Raw genomic sequence first — 15,102 nt, 5'->3', positions numbered from 1 at the left:
TATACTAGAATCTTTCCCTAGAAAGCATGTACCTATAGATCTAGGTGGAGCATCTCACTGTTGGCGTTCTGGATCTTCGTCCCATGTTCCAGATTCTATCTGCTCTGAGAAGCATAGAACCCCACAGGATAAAAATTTTATCCCGCCTGGATCAATCGACAAAATCTTCAAAGAAGACTAAGTCGATCGATCCTCAGGATCGCCGATTCTAAATTACTACGGTTTTAATTATTTAGTTCTAAGTATAAATAAAACTACGGAAAATAAATTTATACCAGAACCCGGTTTGAACCTCGAAATCTTCTGCTATATTCCTTATCTCTTTCCCGGACGTTGTGTGGGCAACGATCTTCCGGGATCAAAGAACTGCAACTTCTCCGGATGCCTTCTTGGATCGCCTCGCCTCTTCTTGAAACAGCTTCGTTCTTCCTTGTCTCCAACCTTGGATCCGACCACCTCCTTGAGAAGAAGATTCGGCCACCAAGAGAAAGGGAAGAATACGAAAGAAGAAGAAGGAGAAGAGGTGAATAGTGGTCGGCCAAGAGAGAAAGAGAGAAAACTAGAGCAATTGCGAAATCGGAGAGATTTCGTATGCTATTCTATTTTCTGTGTGTCTTTGGCCGCCCCCTCCCCCTCTCTTTTATAGCCTCCCAATGCCCAATCAATCCTTGGCCGCCCCCTTTAATCTAGGAGTTGATTTGGACTTGTTTCCATAAATAACTTCCAAATCTAGAAAAGAATAGGCGCCGATTATTTCTTCCCTTGATTGCTTGGCGGCCCCCTCAGTTTTTTTATTTAAAAAAATGTTTCCATATATATGAATAGGTGGTCGGCCAAATCAAGGAGATTTGGTTCAATTTTGTGAACCAACTTTGTATTAAAGAGAAATAAAACCGAACCAAGGAAATCTCATCCATTGGATGCAACTTAACCTCATCTAATGGTTCTAATATAATCTACTTTAATACAACTTAATTGCTCCGATCCAACGTTTCCCCCCCGAAATCGTGCCCTAAGCATGCTTTCGCAAAAGAAAAAAACACTTACAGTCGGCGCCTTTTCCCAAAATATCAAAATCTCTAAATTACACGATAAACGATTTTATTCTCTTCCGATTATTAGAGAGAGCACTAAAGAATATTGAAAGAATCTCTCAAACGAATTGTTTATAAATTTAGGGAAAAGGATTGAACGAAAAACTCATTGTCATATTAGAATCGATAAACCTGGCTCTGATACCAATTGAAGAAAAACAGAGATCTACAATATCTAATTCATAATATGACAAATGAGGGAAAAACACGATAGACGATAATTAGACGTTAGAAAAATACCTGGAGCAGAAGATGCCGATGAGTTCATCTTTTGTTTCTGAGAAAGAAACCTAAACAATAGAGAGAAAGTAGAGAAGAAACTGCTCCTATCACCCGCCGTAGACAAAAGTTTCGTGTATGTCTCAATGGGGCGACAATCCACATACGTTAGGGTTAGGAGTAGGGGTCTCTACATATAGAGGAAATAATGGACCAAGCCTACCCATTATGGCTAAGCCCAATAGCATCCTATTAATTATGCTAGTCCACATAAAATTATTCAACGACTGGAACTAATATAATGTTGGTGGAGAAATTTGATGGATAAACTGAATTTAAAAGTGGAAACCAGTAAAATTTATCATATATTTAGTGTATGGTGTGGTGGCTAAGATGCTTCCCTTTACACAAAGTCAGAAGATTAGTTTTTTCTTATGATGATTTTAACTTCAAATAATATATTTTCATTAACACTTTAGTAATAATTTTTAGCTTTTCTAATTTTAAGCTATCATGACAACAAAAATAAATAAATTGAATATATTTCAACTTATTTATGTTTATGTACTTTATTATTATTATTTTCCAATATTTAAAAATTGTAAAATAAAAACTCTGCATTAACTTTTTCAAATTAATATTTTATATATATATCTTCCTCTTTAACTCGTAACAAATTTAGTTTTTAATTAAATGCATATATTTTACATACTTCTACAAAAAGATGGAATCCGCTACTTTAACAGCCCCACACAATTGACCCCACGACCATATATGAGAAAATAAATCGAGAAACTGTAGTTGATCATGACGGTATTAACTGACTTCGCCAGGATTCGAATTCTTATCATCTTCTACAACTTTACTGCGTTATAACTAACTCAATTATGCTATGAAGGTTATATTTTAGCATACTTAGTATGTACAAAAGTTTTGATATACTTCCCCACTATATAAATTTAAGTGTTAGATTTATTGAATATTTTACTAGTAATTAATGCACATTCTGCCATGCATTCTTACATTTGGCTCGTTCCTTCGAGTTGAACCTGATTACCAGCATGCTGCATGCATGCATTCTTCCAGGCACAGCTGGACGAAAATAAATATAGATATGTTTGTGCCTCTCTCAACAAACTTCATTTTTTTTTTCTTTCACTAGACCTGCAGCATCCCATATGAGGACATGTTACCAGCTAACTAGCATCGCCATAGAGATGCTGAAGGCTTTGCTACTAGTACACTGATGTGGGGGAGAAAGAGAGCAGACAAGTGGCCTGGAGATTGCGAGAATCAGTAAAATAAAACAGATACAGATACAGTAGGAGGAGGATAAGATATCTTATGGTCCTAACTATATATGCATAGCGACTTTGCAGTGTCATATGAGCATGTCCATATGCGCCCAGCATTAGTTGTAGCAAGCTCAGCTCAGTGCGCAGCCAGTAAGTGTGTATACCTGCTACGAGCACATGAGACAAAGGGCCTCATCTGAATGGTGATGGATGATGGCCAAGGGATGGGAAAAGTACTGAAGAGAGAGCTGTGGATTTAGTGGCTAGCTTGTAGCATGGTGATCTGATATGGTCCCCTTCAGAAGCCAAGCATTAACGTAGCTTCATAGATAGGCGCCCACTCTCCGTCCTTGGCCTTTATGCAAGCCTTGAATTATAGTAGTTTCCACTGTAAAGGATCTTCATTATTTGAGCATATATCTATAGAGTTTGTAAAGCATTAACTCCTGTTAATATCTTGCATTTTGTACACTTGACATATATCGAAACATATATTGTTTAACTTAAATCTTTTGCCAATTTGTTTGTTAACCACATCAAGACCATGTGATTGAGTTTGACCAAGTGGTTTTGATATGTTTAGCAAATTATTTAAGTTAGAATAAAATTGTTTGTTGATTAGTTTTGACAATTGTGTAAATGCAAAAAAAAAAAAAAACTTAACATGTAACTCCAAGTGCAGTAACTAGAAAACCCCAATAGGAGTTGGTAGATAAGGAAGTTCAATTAGAGTTAACAGATGAAGAATTTTAAGTAGGTTAAGATTGAATAGATACTTGGTAAATAAAGAATCTCAATAAACTTTGGCATATAGGGAAGTCTAATATGAGTCAATATATGAGAAGTCTAGCTATGTAAAGGTTAATTGGATATTTTGCAAGAAAACTAATAGGAATGTTTGATCATGATAGGTTAAGGCTCGAAGGTAAGACCTCTTGACAAATGAAGAAGATTGATCACAAAACCTCTTGGCAGAGGAAGACCTGAATGTAAGGCGTCTTAGCAAGTAGAAGAAGATTCCCAACAAACTGAAGAAGACCTAAAGTTAAGACCTCTTAGCATATGAGATGTGAGAGATTATGAGAAACAAATCTTTCAATGTCATAATCATTGGTTCAATTAATTGTATTAGGATTCATGCAAGCTAGAGAGGGGTGAATAGTCCTTTCTCGTCGATTGAATGCACAACAAAAACTTCAAGCAAATTCAATGAGACATGTACAATACCAAGATTTTACTTAATTCACCGCCTTCCTAGGTGGCAACTCTAAGGTCTAATTCTAGTGATACTACCACCACTAAAACTTCTACTTCTCGGATATCTTTCAGAGATGGAGAAACCTCTTACAAGACAATACAACAAGAACTAAAGATACAAATACAAATGAAAGTGAAAAATAACTTTACAATTGAGAACTTTTCTTTGAGAGTTTTCTTGTTGTTTAGAATTAACTCCTGATAGTAAGAAATGCAGTAGCACTTTGTCTCCAACATCTCAAGAACCGACTACTTCAAAACACTTCAAAATATTCTTTTATATGTTGCTATTCAGGATAATTTCTATCTATCAGTCGATTGATCTTATCCATCAGCCAATTGATCAACTATAGATTCGAACGTTGCTTTGATCTATCAGCTCAACGATTCCATCCACCTCAACATTAGTCAACTGCTCAAAATTATCAGTCTATTGTAGCCTAATCAGTCGAATCCCATAGTCGAGTTTCAAACTCTTTATTCTCTCGAATATTGATATTAGTCGACTGATACACTCCATCAATCGATTGATTACGATCAATTAAGTTTTTCAATTGATTTTTTAAGCTTCTATTTGCTGCTACAATGCCATCAGTCGAGCAATTTGTTCACATTTACTAACCACGATTGTTGTAACAATTACTGTTTACAGTACTGTAGCACACTTACTATAGCAAATCCTAAGAGAATCTTAAACCTTAATTTTGAGTTTTTGAATCCATCAGTCGATTAATACACCCTATGAATAACTAATACTTATATGTAGTTGGAACCTTGCGAGCTAGAGAGGGCCAGGGGGGATGAATAACTCTGATTTGCATCGTTTGAAAACTTTGCATAGCGAAAGATTCTGATGCCAAAATACAACACACACAATCACTAACTTAGGTGGTTTACTTGGTTTGCCACCTTCCAAGGCAACTACATCTAAGAATAAACCTAACATTCTACCATCTCTATTGATTTTATCCTTCTCGGATCAAATTCAAAAATGGAGAAACCTTTTACAACAGTATTCATTACAATACAAGAAGAAAAATGAAGCAAGAAGAAATTACAAAGATTTACTTAAGAGATTTGACTTCTCCTTCTTCAAATCATGCAGTAAGAATGGGTGTTGAGCTCAAAGTAATCTCGACAAGAACTTGGCCCAAAAATATTTGGCTTGAGATGGGAGCTCTACCTTACAATGGAATATTTTGCCCTCTTATATGAATGCTTGACTTAAACAGAACTACATACCTCCTTTCAGTCATTAGTTGACTAATGCACAGTATCAGTCAATTGATATGATTTCCGACAACTGCCCCTCTCATTGAACTACCTCTGAACCTTCTGAAATGTATTTAATATTGTCGATAATCTAAATATCAGTCGATTGTTACATCCGATCAATCGACTAATAGCAATCAGTTGAATCTCGCAGTTGAATTAATTTGCTTCTATTTGATCTCTGATTATCATTAATTGATTGAGGATCAATCGAATTGATTTACTTCTATTCGATCTCTGATCGACATCAATCGACTGGTACCCATAATCAGTCGATTGATGCCATCAGTCAAATCAAATAGTTGAATCAATTTACTTCTGTTTGATTTTTGATTGACATCAATCGACTGATATCAAGCATCAGTTGATTGATACTTGGATTCTGGAACTAGAACATCATCCTTCTATTTTCGGAGTATCAGTTAATTGATACACTTATATTAGTTGACTATTTTTCTATTTTTGGCCATCGAATGACTGAAATCACCTAACTTTGTCTACCCATGATTCTTGTTACCTCATTCCAGAGAATCCCCCTATTCCCTAGACTTTCATTTCTGAAAACTCCACGTTTTCGGGTGTTCATTTGCCCTACATTCAATCTCCTAATTTGCCTGGGCTTTTCTTCCTGTTAAGAATCGACCTCTAGTCTTCTTGGACTTCATTGACATCTAATCTTCTTGGACTTCACTGCCTTGCATCCGATCACCTAACCTGCGAGGAATTTACTTGCACGCTTCAAACGAATGTGAGATCTCATTTCATTCTCTTTAACTTAAATGCTATCAAACATCAAAATTATATTTCTTAGGCATGATTGCACCAACACATGCTTCAGCCTTACTAAGGCTGAATTCTTATCTTCTCTGATATCTAGTTGATCTCAACCTACCAAGACTTTCTTTGCTCAGCATTCAATCAATCTTGACTTATTGAGACTTTTTATTGCTCAATATCTAGTCAATCTTGACTTGTTGGGACTTTGCCATTACCAAACATCCGGTCTTTCTTGATTTGTTTGGACTTCGTCCTTACTAACTCCTTGTTGGACTTTTAATCACCAAGTGTTTGGTCAATTATGATCCACTTAGACTTCTTGCCTTATGTCAACTCTCTGTTTAACTTTCAACTGTCAAATGTCCAACTGTCGTGACCTACTTGGATTTTTCATTGTCAAGTATCCAGTGAATCTTGACCTACTTGACATTTCACTCAATCACCTAACATATTGATCAACTGTCAAATATCTAATCAACTTTGACCTAATTAACGCCCAACTAATATATTGATCAAACATCAAAACTCAACTCGAGTCAACTCAAGCTTGGTCAACCTTAATTAGATGTCGACTGCACCAACAAATTGAAGGTCAAGTTTAGTCCATTGAATAATTGAATCAACTAAGTAATCTACTAAAGATGTTTTACATATATATAGAAAGATTCTATTTCAAGTTGAGTTGTTTGAAATGAATTTAGTTGATTTGAGTCAACCTATGCTGTCGGGAAACTTGGAGACGGGAAACGGAAAACGCGGAAACGGAAACGGGAAACGGCAATAGTCGAAGTTTCCAATTTTTGGAAACGTCGAAGACCTACAATGTCGCAGACCTAAAATTAAATAGCCTTAACTTAAATTTTGGAGGGGTTAATTAAATAAACCTAATGTAAATGGGATTTGATCAATCAAATCCTAATTCATTTAGGGTTAGGAGGTTTAATGGATTTAATGGCTTATCAGTTTAAACCCATTAAGGAATCCCTAAATATTCTCCCGATTCGCAGCCTCCCCTGTTTCGCCGCGACGCTGCTTCCTCTTCTTCTCTTCCTCATCTTCTGCCGCCGCCGCCAATCGCTGCTTCCTCTTCTTCTTTTCCTCATTTTCTGCCGCCGCGACGCTGCTTCCTCTTCTTCTCTTCCTCATCTTCTGCCGCCGCCGCCAATCGCGACGCTGCTTCCTCTTCTTCTCTTCCTCATTTTCTGCCGCCGCCGATGCTTCCTTTTCTCCTCTTCCTCATCTTCTGCCGCCGCCGCCTCTTCCTCATCTTCTGCCGCCGCCGATGCTTCCTCTTCTCCTCTTCCTCATCTTCTGCCGCCGTCGATGCTTCCTCTTCTCCTCTTCCTCATCTTCTGCCGCCGCCGCCCTCACTTGTCGCCGCTCCTTTGGTCGCCGCCGTGGGACACCGACGCCCCAAGCTGGCGGAGGCGGAGGAGCTTGGAGACGTCGCCGGCGTGGTCAGGGAGGTGCCCTCCTCGTCGCCACGAGAGGACGGTCGCCGCGAGGCCGCGAGGTTGAAGTTTCCGCGACTTTCCACAGATGGAAACGTTTCCCAACGTTTCGGAAACGGGGACGTCCGTCGTTTACCCGTTTCCAGACAGCACAGGAGTCAACTAGGTAGTTGATTAAACTATTGCTTAAAATTTTAAATTATATCATTGAATGAATTTTATCTACTTGAGTCAATCGATAGACTTTAAATCAACTGAAAAGTATTTTAGAATCAATTAGAATTGTGATTAGCTAGATGATAAGTCTATAATATTATCTAGTTGAGTTGATTGATAAGTGTTGAGTCCATTGAAAATATTTTTGAATTAATTCAAATTATGATGAGTCTGATACTAAGTCTATGATCTTATCTAGTTGAGTCGACTAACAAGTGTTAAGTAAAAGATTATAAATTGATAGGCAAAGGAAGCTCACCAATAATGCAAAGACTATTATTATACGACAATTTCTACAACTCTAATAATATTGTTTTTTTATTTATATTCCTTATATCTTTACCTAGGTTCTTACCATTTTTCTATCAAGTTTCCATTTACCATTTTCTTATTGCATATATTTCTATTATAAAAGAAAAGTATTTTTATACTAGTGGCGTAGTGGAAAAAATTGAATCCGTTGATTCGTACATGAATAACGGAAGCAACCTTTTAAAACCTATTAATTCAAACGAAGAATACTAGGAATTTAAATAGACCCTAAAATAAAACCCCAACTTTAAAAAAAAAATACTCTTGAACCCTAAAAATAAAAAATTACTATAAATAGTAATAAAAATATTTAGAACCTCCAAAAAGGTACTAAACAATATCCAATGGATTTGAAATTGACTCATTATGGGTTCCATAATATAACAAATATAGATCTCTAAAAAAGCTTCGATTTACCATAAATGGTGCCTCGTTCTAATACATTAGTCAAAAGTTATGACCTTCAAAAGTTTGCTCTACTATTTTCTCATCATTCTCCCCAAAGTAGAGAAAATTTGCCCTCAAATTACCAGCCACACCATCATCAAAAAAATCATCATGGAAAGGGATCAAATGCTTCATATTACAATATCAACAGTGTGAATATGACTAGACAACTTCAAACGATACACATTAAGATTTATCTTCTCAATAATCTTTTTGGCTGACAATTTGAAGTAATCACCAGCGGCAAAACGATCCTTAGTTAAAACTGGCCACACAAAATCTTCAACATCAAACTTCAAGTGTCATAGCTTTTAGTCTACTTTGTGTTTGTACTTGGAATTAGAGATGGACAAATGCTCATTAACTATTTTATGGACATTCTATAAGCAATTCACAAAGTCAACTACTTTACGATGGAACATAGTCTTGCTCAGCAATGACAACATATCCAGTGGATCATGAGGTTGAGTCGAGTAAACCACTTGGAATGGGTTGAATCTAGTACTACGATTCACTACATTGTTGTGAGCAAATTCTACCAGACACAACTTTTGGTCCTAACTCCTCACATGGTCTCCGACCAAGCAAACGCAATAAATTGCGAAGCGACCTATTCACAACCTCCATCTGCCCATCCATTGAGGGATGATAAATATTACTGAAATTCAACTATATATTGACCATATGCTGCAAATTGCGCCAAAAATGGCTAAGGAAATGAGTGTCTCGATCTGAAACAATGGATGTCGGTAGGCCATGAAGATAGTAGATATCCTGAAAGAATAATTGTGCCACATTAATAACATCTGTAGTCTTCTTGCAAGAAACAAAATGAACCATACAATAAACCATCTTAAAAAACTCTATCAATGACAACATGCTAATATCAACCCAAGGCTGAGAAGGGATTAGAAATGACATGTACTATCTTGCATTAGTGGTTGCCCCTTAGAGACTTGACAAATTTTGCACCGCTGCACATATTTTTCGACCTCTCTCCATACAGTAGGCCAAAAGTAGGAAGTTTTACCTAGTTGCAACGTTTTATCCCTACCAACATGTCTCTCACAATACAATTCCTTGATTATCTACAAATGAAAACTACAATATGGAATACACAATTGATTGCCTTTAAACAAAAATCCATCATACAATAAAAATTCTATTTTCTCACCAACCTATACATCTTGTGGTATCACAACAAAATAAGGATTAGTAGCAAGCATATCACGAAAAGAGTCAAAAACTGGCACCTTAACCCACATAGTAACTAGTAGGCTGCTCCTATGACTCAAGGCATCTACCACCCGATTAGCCACCCCAGCTTTATGTCTAACAACATACGTAAACTGCTCTAAATAAGTCACTCATCTCGCATGGCAGGGTGACACCTTATTTTGCTGGCATACGTGTCTCAATGAATCATGATTCATGTACAAAATAAATTCCCTGTGAAAGAAATAGTAATGCCAATGCCTCATTGCTTGCATAATGGCATAAAACTCTACATCATAGGTGTTGTAATTAAGCTTTGCTCATGATAGCTTTTCACTAAAGAATGCCACATGTCTATTGTTCTGACTAAGTACTGTGCCAATACCAACTTTGGAAGCATCAGTGTATAACTCAAAAGGCTGTGAAAAATCTGGGAGCACTAAGATTGGCACCATTGTGATCCGCCCTTTAATCAATCTAAAAATTGACTCTACGCCCTCAGTCCAGTCAAACCTATTACTCTTCATACAATCTGTTATAGGAGCCATGATGCCGTTGAAAGAAATAATAAAGCACCTGTAAAATGTGGTCAGACCGTGAAAACTCCTTACTTCTATTAGGGTTGTCAGTGTAGGTCATTCCTTCACTACTTGTACCTTAGCGAGGTCAACTTCCAAACCTTCTTCCTAAAACCATATATCATAAAATTAGCACCTTGGGGGCCATAAACACACACTCCTTCATTACACCATAAAATTTTTCCTTGTGCAGCATACTAAAAACCTCCCTCATTTGCTGAAGATGAATTTCAGGGGCCACATTATATATCCAAATATCATCAAAATACACTACAATAAATTTCCCAATAAATAGCCACAATAACTGATTCATCAAAAGCATAAAAGTACTAGGGGCATTGGACAATCCAAAAGGCATCACTAGCCATTCATAGAGTCCTCGCTAGTCTTAAAAGTTATCTTCCATTCATCCCCCGATCTAATACCAATCTAGTAATATCCACTCTTCAAATCCAGTTTAGTAAACACAGCCAATCCACTAATCTGGTCAAGCAAGTCATCTAAATGAGGAATGGAAAAGCGATACCTAACAATAATTTTATTGATGACCTTGTTGTCCACACACATACGCCAAGAACCATTTTTCTTTTGTATCAAAAGAGCAGGTATGACACAAGGACTTATGCTCTCCCGTATATGGCCCTTAACAACAAGTCTTCAACCTGTTGTCGCAACTCCTCATGCTCACGTGGGCTCATCCTATAATGTGATCTGTTCCGCAGTGCCACTCTTAGCTCTAAATTAATGTGATGTTGAATATCACTTAATGGAGGAAAATCGTCTAGTAATTCTTCGAAAAAAATATCACTAAATTCGACAATCAACAGAGCCACGAAATCTAAAATAGTGTTAGATTCGGCCACCACCTTCCCCATCAACATATATCCCTTTTAACTTCTTGCAGCTCCTCGTCAAACTTAGCCAGAGACAATAAAGCCAAACTATCACCAGCAAATTTAGGTTGTTCTACTGTCTGGCTATATGGTAGTAGCACAATTTTAACCCCCTCAAATATAAAATTGTAAGTATAGGCTCGTCCATCATGATGCACACCTCTATTATACTGCCAAGGTCTACCTAATAACAGGTGACAAGCATCCATTGCTACTACATCACACCAAACAACATCTTTATATTTCAAATCGATAGGAAATAAAACAAGAGCTCTCTTCGATACTGATACTTCAACTCCCTTCTTAAGCCATGCCAATTTATAAGGCTTAGGATGATTTTCAATTTGAATACTTAATTTTTACATAGCTTTAGCAGACACAATATTTTTACAACTTCCAGCATCGATCACAAAATGACATACCTTACCTAGAACGGTACATGTCTAATGGAAAATATTACTTCATAGCCAATCAACATCCACTATCGATTTCAACGTTAAATAGGAATGCTAAACTACCAATGTTATCCCAATATCTCCTTCCAATAGTACTTCGCTCAAGGTCTCCTCATCATACATGGGGTCTCGAATTCGACTATGCCTTCTTCATAATCATCATTCTCCACAAATAGTGCCTTCTCTTCTGCAGTCTTTTTACACTCTGATTGTTTGTACTCAATATCTCTATAGTTGAAACACCTTATTCCGCCATTACTGCCACTTCCTCTATTAATTTGACTAGCACCTTTGTTACTAATCCTAGCAACCACACCACTTGGCTCTCCACTCATATTGTTTGTAGGAAAAAAAATTCACTATTACTTTGTGTATATTTTCCCACCCACAATGCTCTCTAGTGTGCAACAAACACAAAACAGAGTTAAACATATTCACAGTATCCTAAATTTGATATTTCAATCCTCCAATATATATTATGCCACCAATTGATCTTCAGTTTCTTGTATTTTGTTCTTTGTGATTAATTGGAAAAATTCAATGGTATATTTATCATGAATCAAGTATATTGCTTCATGTTCTACAACCTCTGATACATTAACCGTTGAAAATTATACAGCAAAAAGGTTGCTTACATGTACTTCTTCATCTTCTCTCAAGTAGAAATTTTGGCCTTACCCAATGTGTTTCGGGTCAATTTCAATTGTTGCCACCATGCAATTACTCTCCCATGCAATCTGGTCGCAACTAAGGGCACACGCTTGTCTTTTAGCATCTCTTTTAATTTAGAATTTCCTCTACAGAGTTTAGTCAGTCCAAGAAATCCTCAGGTTGTAGGCTACCATGAAACTCAAGAGGTTCAATGCTCATACTCGTCTCCCAACGCTTGCGATCCTCCTCTACTACTACTCTGCGTCGCCTATAGGGAACCTCCTCTTCATAAGCATCCTCCTCCTCACTATCACTCCCCTCCACATCAGAGTTTGCTCGATGATGGCGTTGGACCGGATTTCCACTATTTAGGTTTCCCATCATCATTGACATCCTCTCAGTAAGCTATTCCACAACCCCTTCTAACTGCTCATCAATTATCTTTCACACCCGCCGCTCAGTATCACGTTTATAAATGTTGTGAATGTTGTCAACACGCAGCTATCTCCTCGGCAGCATGATGACACAAGATCAGTTTGGCTCTGATACCAACTGACATAGAGGAAACTATTAAATCTGTTGATTTATGCACAAATACTGAAAGCAACATTCTAAAATCTATTACTTTAACCAAAAATATCAGGAATTAGAAAAAGCAAACTCGTCATTCCCGAAAAAAGGAGGAGGTGGAAATATTATTAATCAACAAAACTATCTCAAAACAGCTAAACATGTGTTTAAATATACCCTAAAATAAAATCTTAACTTACAAAGGCAAAATACCCTTGAACTTTAAAAATTAAAAATTATTATAAATAGTAATAAAAATATTCAGAGCTTTTGAAAAGGTACTAAATGATATTCAATGGACCCAAAATTGGCTTGTTACAAGTTTCACCCTACAAATATAGATCTTAGAAAGCATTCCGATTTTCCACAGACGACATTTCGTTTTGATACCCAAGTGAAAAATTATGATCTTTAAAAATTTGCTCTGTTATTTTAGCATCATCTAGCCTCTAGTAAGATAACTAATAGTGAAAATTTCGAGGGTGACTCATCTTACTGCAAAAGGTTGGAACCGCCAACCTCCCACGGCCCCCCCACCCCGGCCCCACAAGTATGAGAGGGTGACTCATCTTAGCTGTTTATGGGACGTGGAGTAAGATATGAGAGTTTCAATCCATATTAAACCATTTTATTAACATTATTTGTTATTAAATTTTGCATTCATGTTTTTTCTATTTTAGATATTAGCTATTCGCTCCCCATGGATCACTTTTGATCCTACAGTACTTATTTCATGTTATAATATATATATTGTCCTAATTAATATATTTATATAGGATATATGTCTTAATCACTTTTGATCCTTGAGTTTACAGAATTTGTTATCTAAACGCAACATATGTTTTGTGTGAGCAAGTAAAAATATATCAAATTAATTTGTTCTTTGATAATTGGATTAAAAGAATATTATCTATACTTAGAATTTCTATATTCTATAGTTTCTTGGCATATTATATATACAAGTAAACAAACTATATATATATATTATGATTGTAAACTGAAGATAATAAAATTCTAACTACTTTTCTTTCATCTCATGTGAAGTTAAAATCTATTGTATTTCTAGCTAATAATACGTATAGCCTTATTATGATTCGATTTTTTTACTGCTGTGGTTAAATTGAGGAGAAAATATACTTTCCAATCTCATATACTTAAAAGTTTCATTATAAAAAAATATTCACACCCCATAAGTAATATTGTATTACTAGTGATCTCCTTGTTGACAATTTTGACATTGATTAATTAGTTTAATTACAAACTAATCATTAATATTCAAACAATCACTTTAAAATTACTAGTGTGATCTTCACTGTTACAGAGAAGCAAAGCGTGTAAGTCGCTAAAAATGACTTCAGCCTTCATCCTTGACCTGGGAAGCCTCTGATGCAGTCGATGGGAGGAGAAAGTGAGAAGGAAGACGCCACCGCAGAAGGAGACCAAGAAGCGGCGGCGGCGCAGCCTCCTCTTGTGTTGCCTTTTCATCGGTCTGCGGCAGCGGTGCCCATGGAGAGGGAGGAGATGTTCGAGAAGGTGGTGACGCCGAGCGACGTCGGGAAACTGAACAGGCTGGTGATCCCCAAGCAGTACGCGGAGCGCTTCTTCCCGCTAGTGGCAGTGACCGACGGCGGGAAGGGGCTGCAGCTGACCTTCGAGGACCCGACGGGGAAGGCGTGGCGCTTCCGCTACTCCTACTGGAATAGCAGCCAGAGTTACGTGATGACCAAGGGCTGGAGCCGCTTCGTCAAGGAGAAGCGCCTCTACGCCGGGGACACCGTCTGCTTCAGCCGTGGCGCCGGCACGGCCTCCCGCCACCGCTTCTTCATCTACTGGAAGCGCCGAATTCTTCCCGTCCGTGGATATCCACCATGGGGAACACCTACTCCCTTCTTTGCACCTCAGTGCGGGCAGAATATTTTCTTACAGTCTCCGGTCACCGCGCCGCCGGAAGCCGAAGTGCAACCTGTCAGCGTCCCTATGGGTCCTGATTCGACGCCGGCGGTGGGAGGCCAGGCCGTGGCCAAGCGAGTGAGGTTGTTTGGGGTGAACCTCTTATGCCCTGAATCACAAGGCTGTGGCGGCGATCAACAGTCCTCCTCTCCGGCGCCGTCCGTGAGCAAGGAACAGCGTTCCTCGTCGTCCTTGACCTATAAGCTTCTTAATTGATTAAACAAACGGTGCACCGACTATTAAACTTCTTCTTCCTCCTCCTTCAACAAGTTATAAATATTGTGGAAGATTTAGCTCCTCCTTTTGGTCGATGCTCTTATTTATTTATTTATTTTCCAAACTTCATAAACATTAAGTAGAATTGTTATAATCTACGTTTCAGTTCAACTCAAAATTTCTCTGTCCAGATGATTATAAACAAGTAGACTTGACGACGTTTTGTGGACACGA

At 37.6% G+C, this 15,102-nt stretch overlaps 1 protein-coding gene across 1 annotated transcript; it reads left to right on the top strand.

The window, feature by feature from the left end:
- Window positions 1-14,097: 14,097 nt before the first annotated feature.
- LOC141834041 (B3 domain-containing protein Os03g0120900-like) lies at window positions 14,098-14,868 on the top strand. Its single transcript, XM_074721499.1, has one exon. The coding sequence runs from the start codon at window positions 14,098-14,100 to the stop codon at window positions 14,866-14,868; it is 771 nt and encodes a 256-aa protein (XP_074577600.1).
- The last annotated feature ends 234 nt before the right edge of the window (window positions 14,869-15,102 follow it).

Source organism: Curcuma longa, chromosome 8 (assembly GCF_044706935.1).
Source record: "Curcuma longa cultivar G26 ecotype Majalengka, Jawa Barat chromosome 8, ITB_CL_G26_1.1, whole genome shotgun sequence".
Classification (NCBI taxonomy): Eukaryota; Viridiplantae; Streptophyta; class Magnoliopsida; order Zingiberales; family Zingiberaceae; genus Curcuma; species Curcuma longa.
Note: the sequence above shows the minus strand (reverse complement) of the source record. Positions and strands in the feature narration are given on the sequence as shown.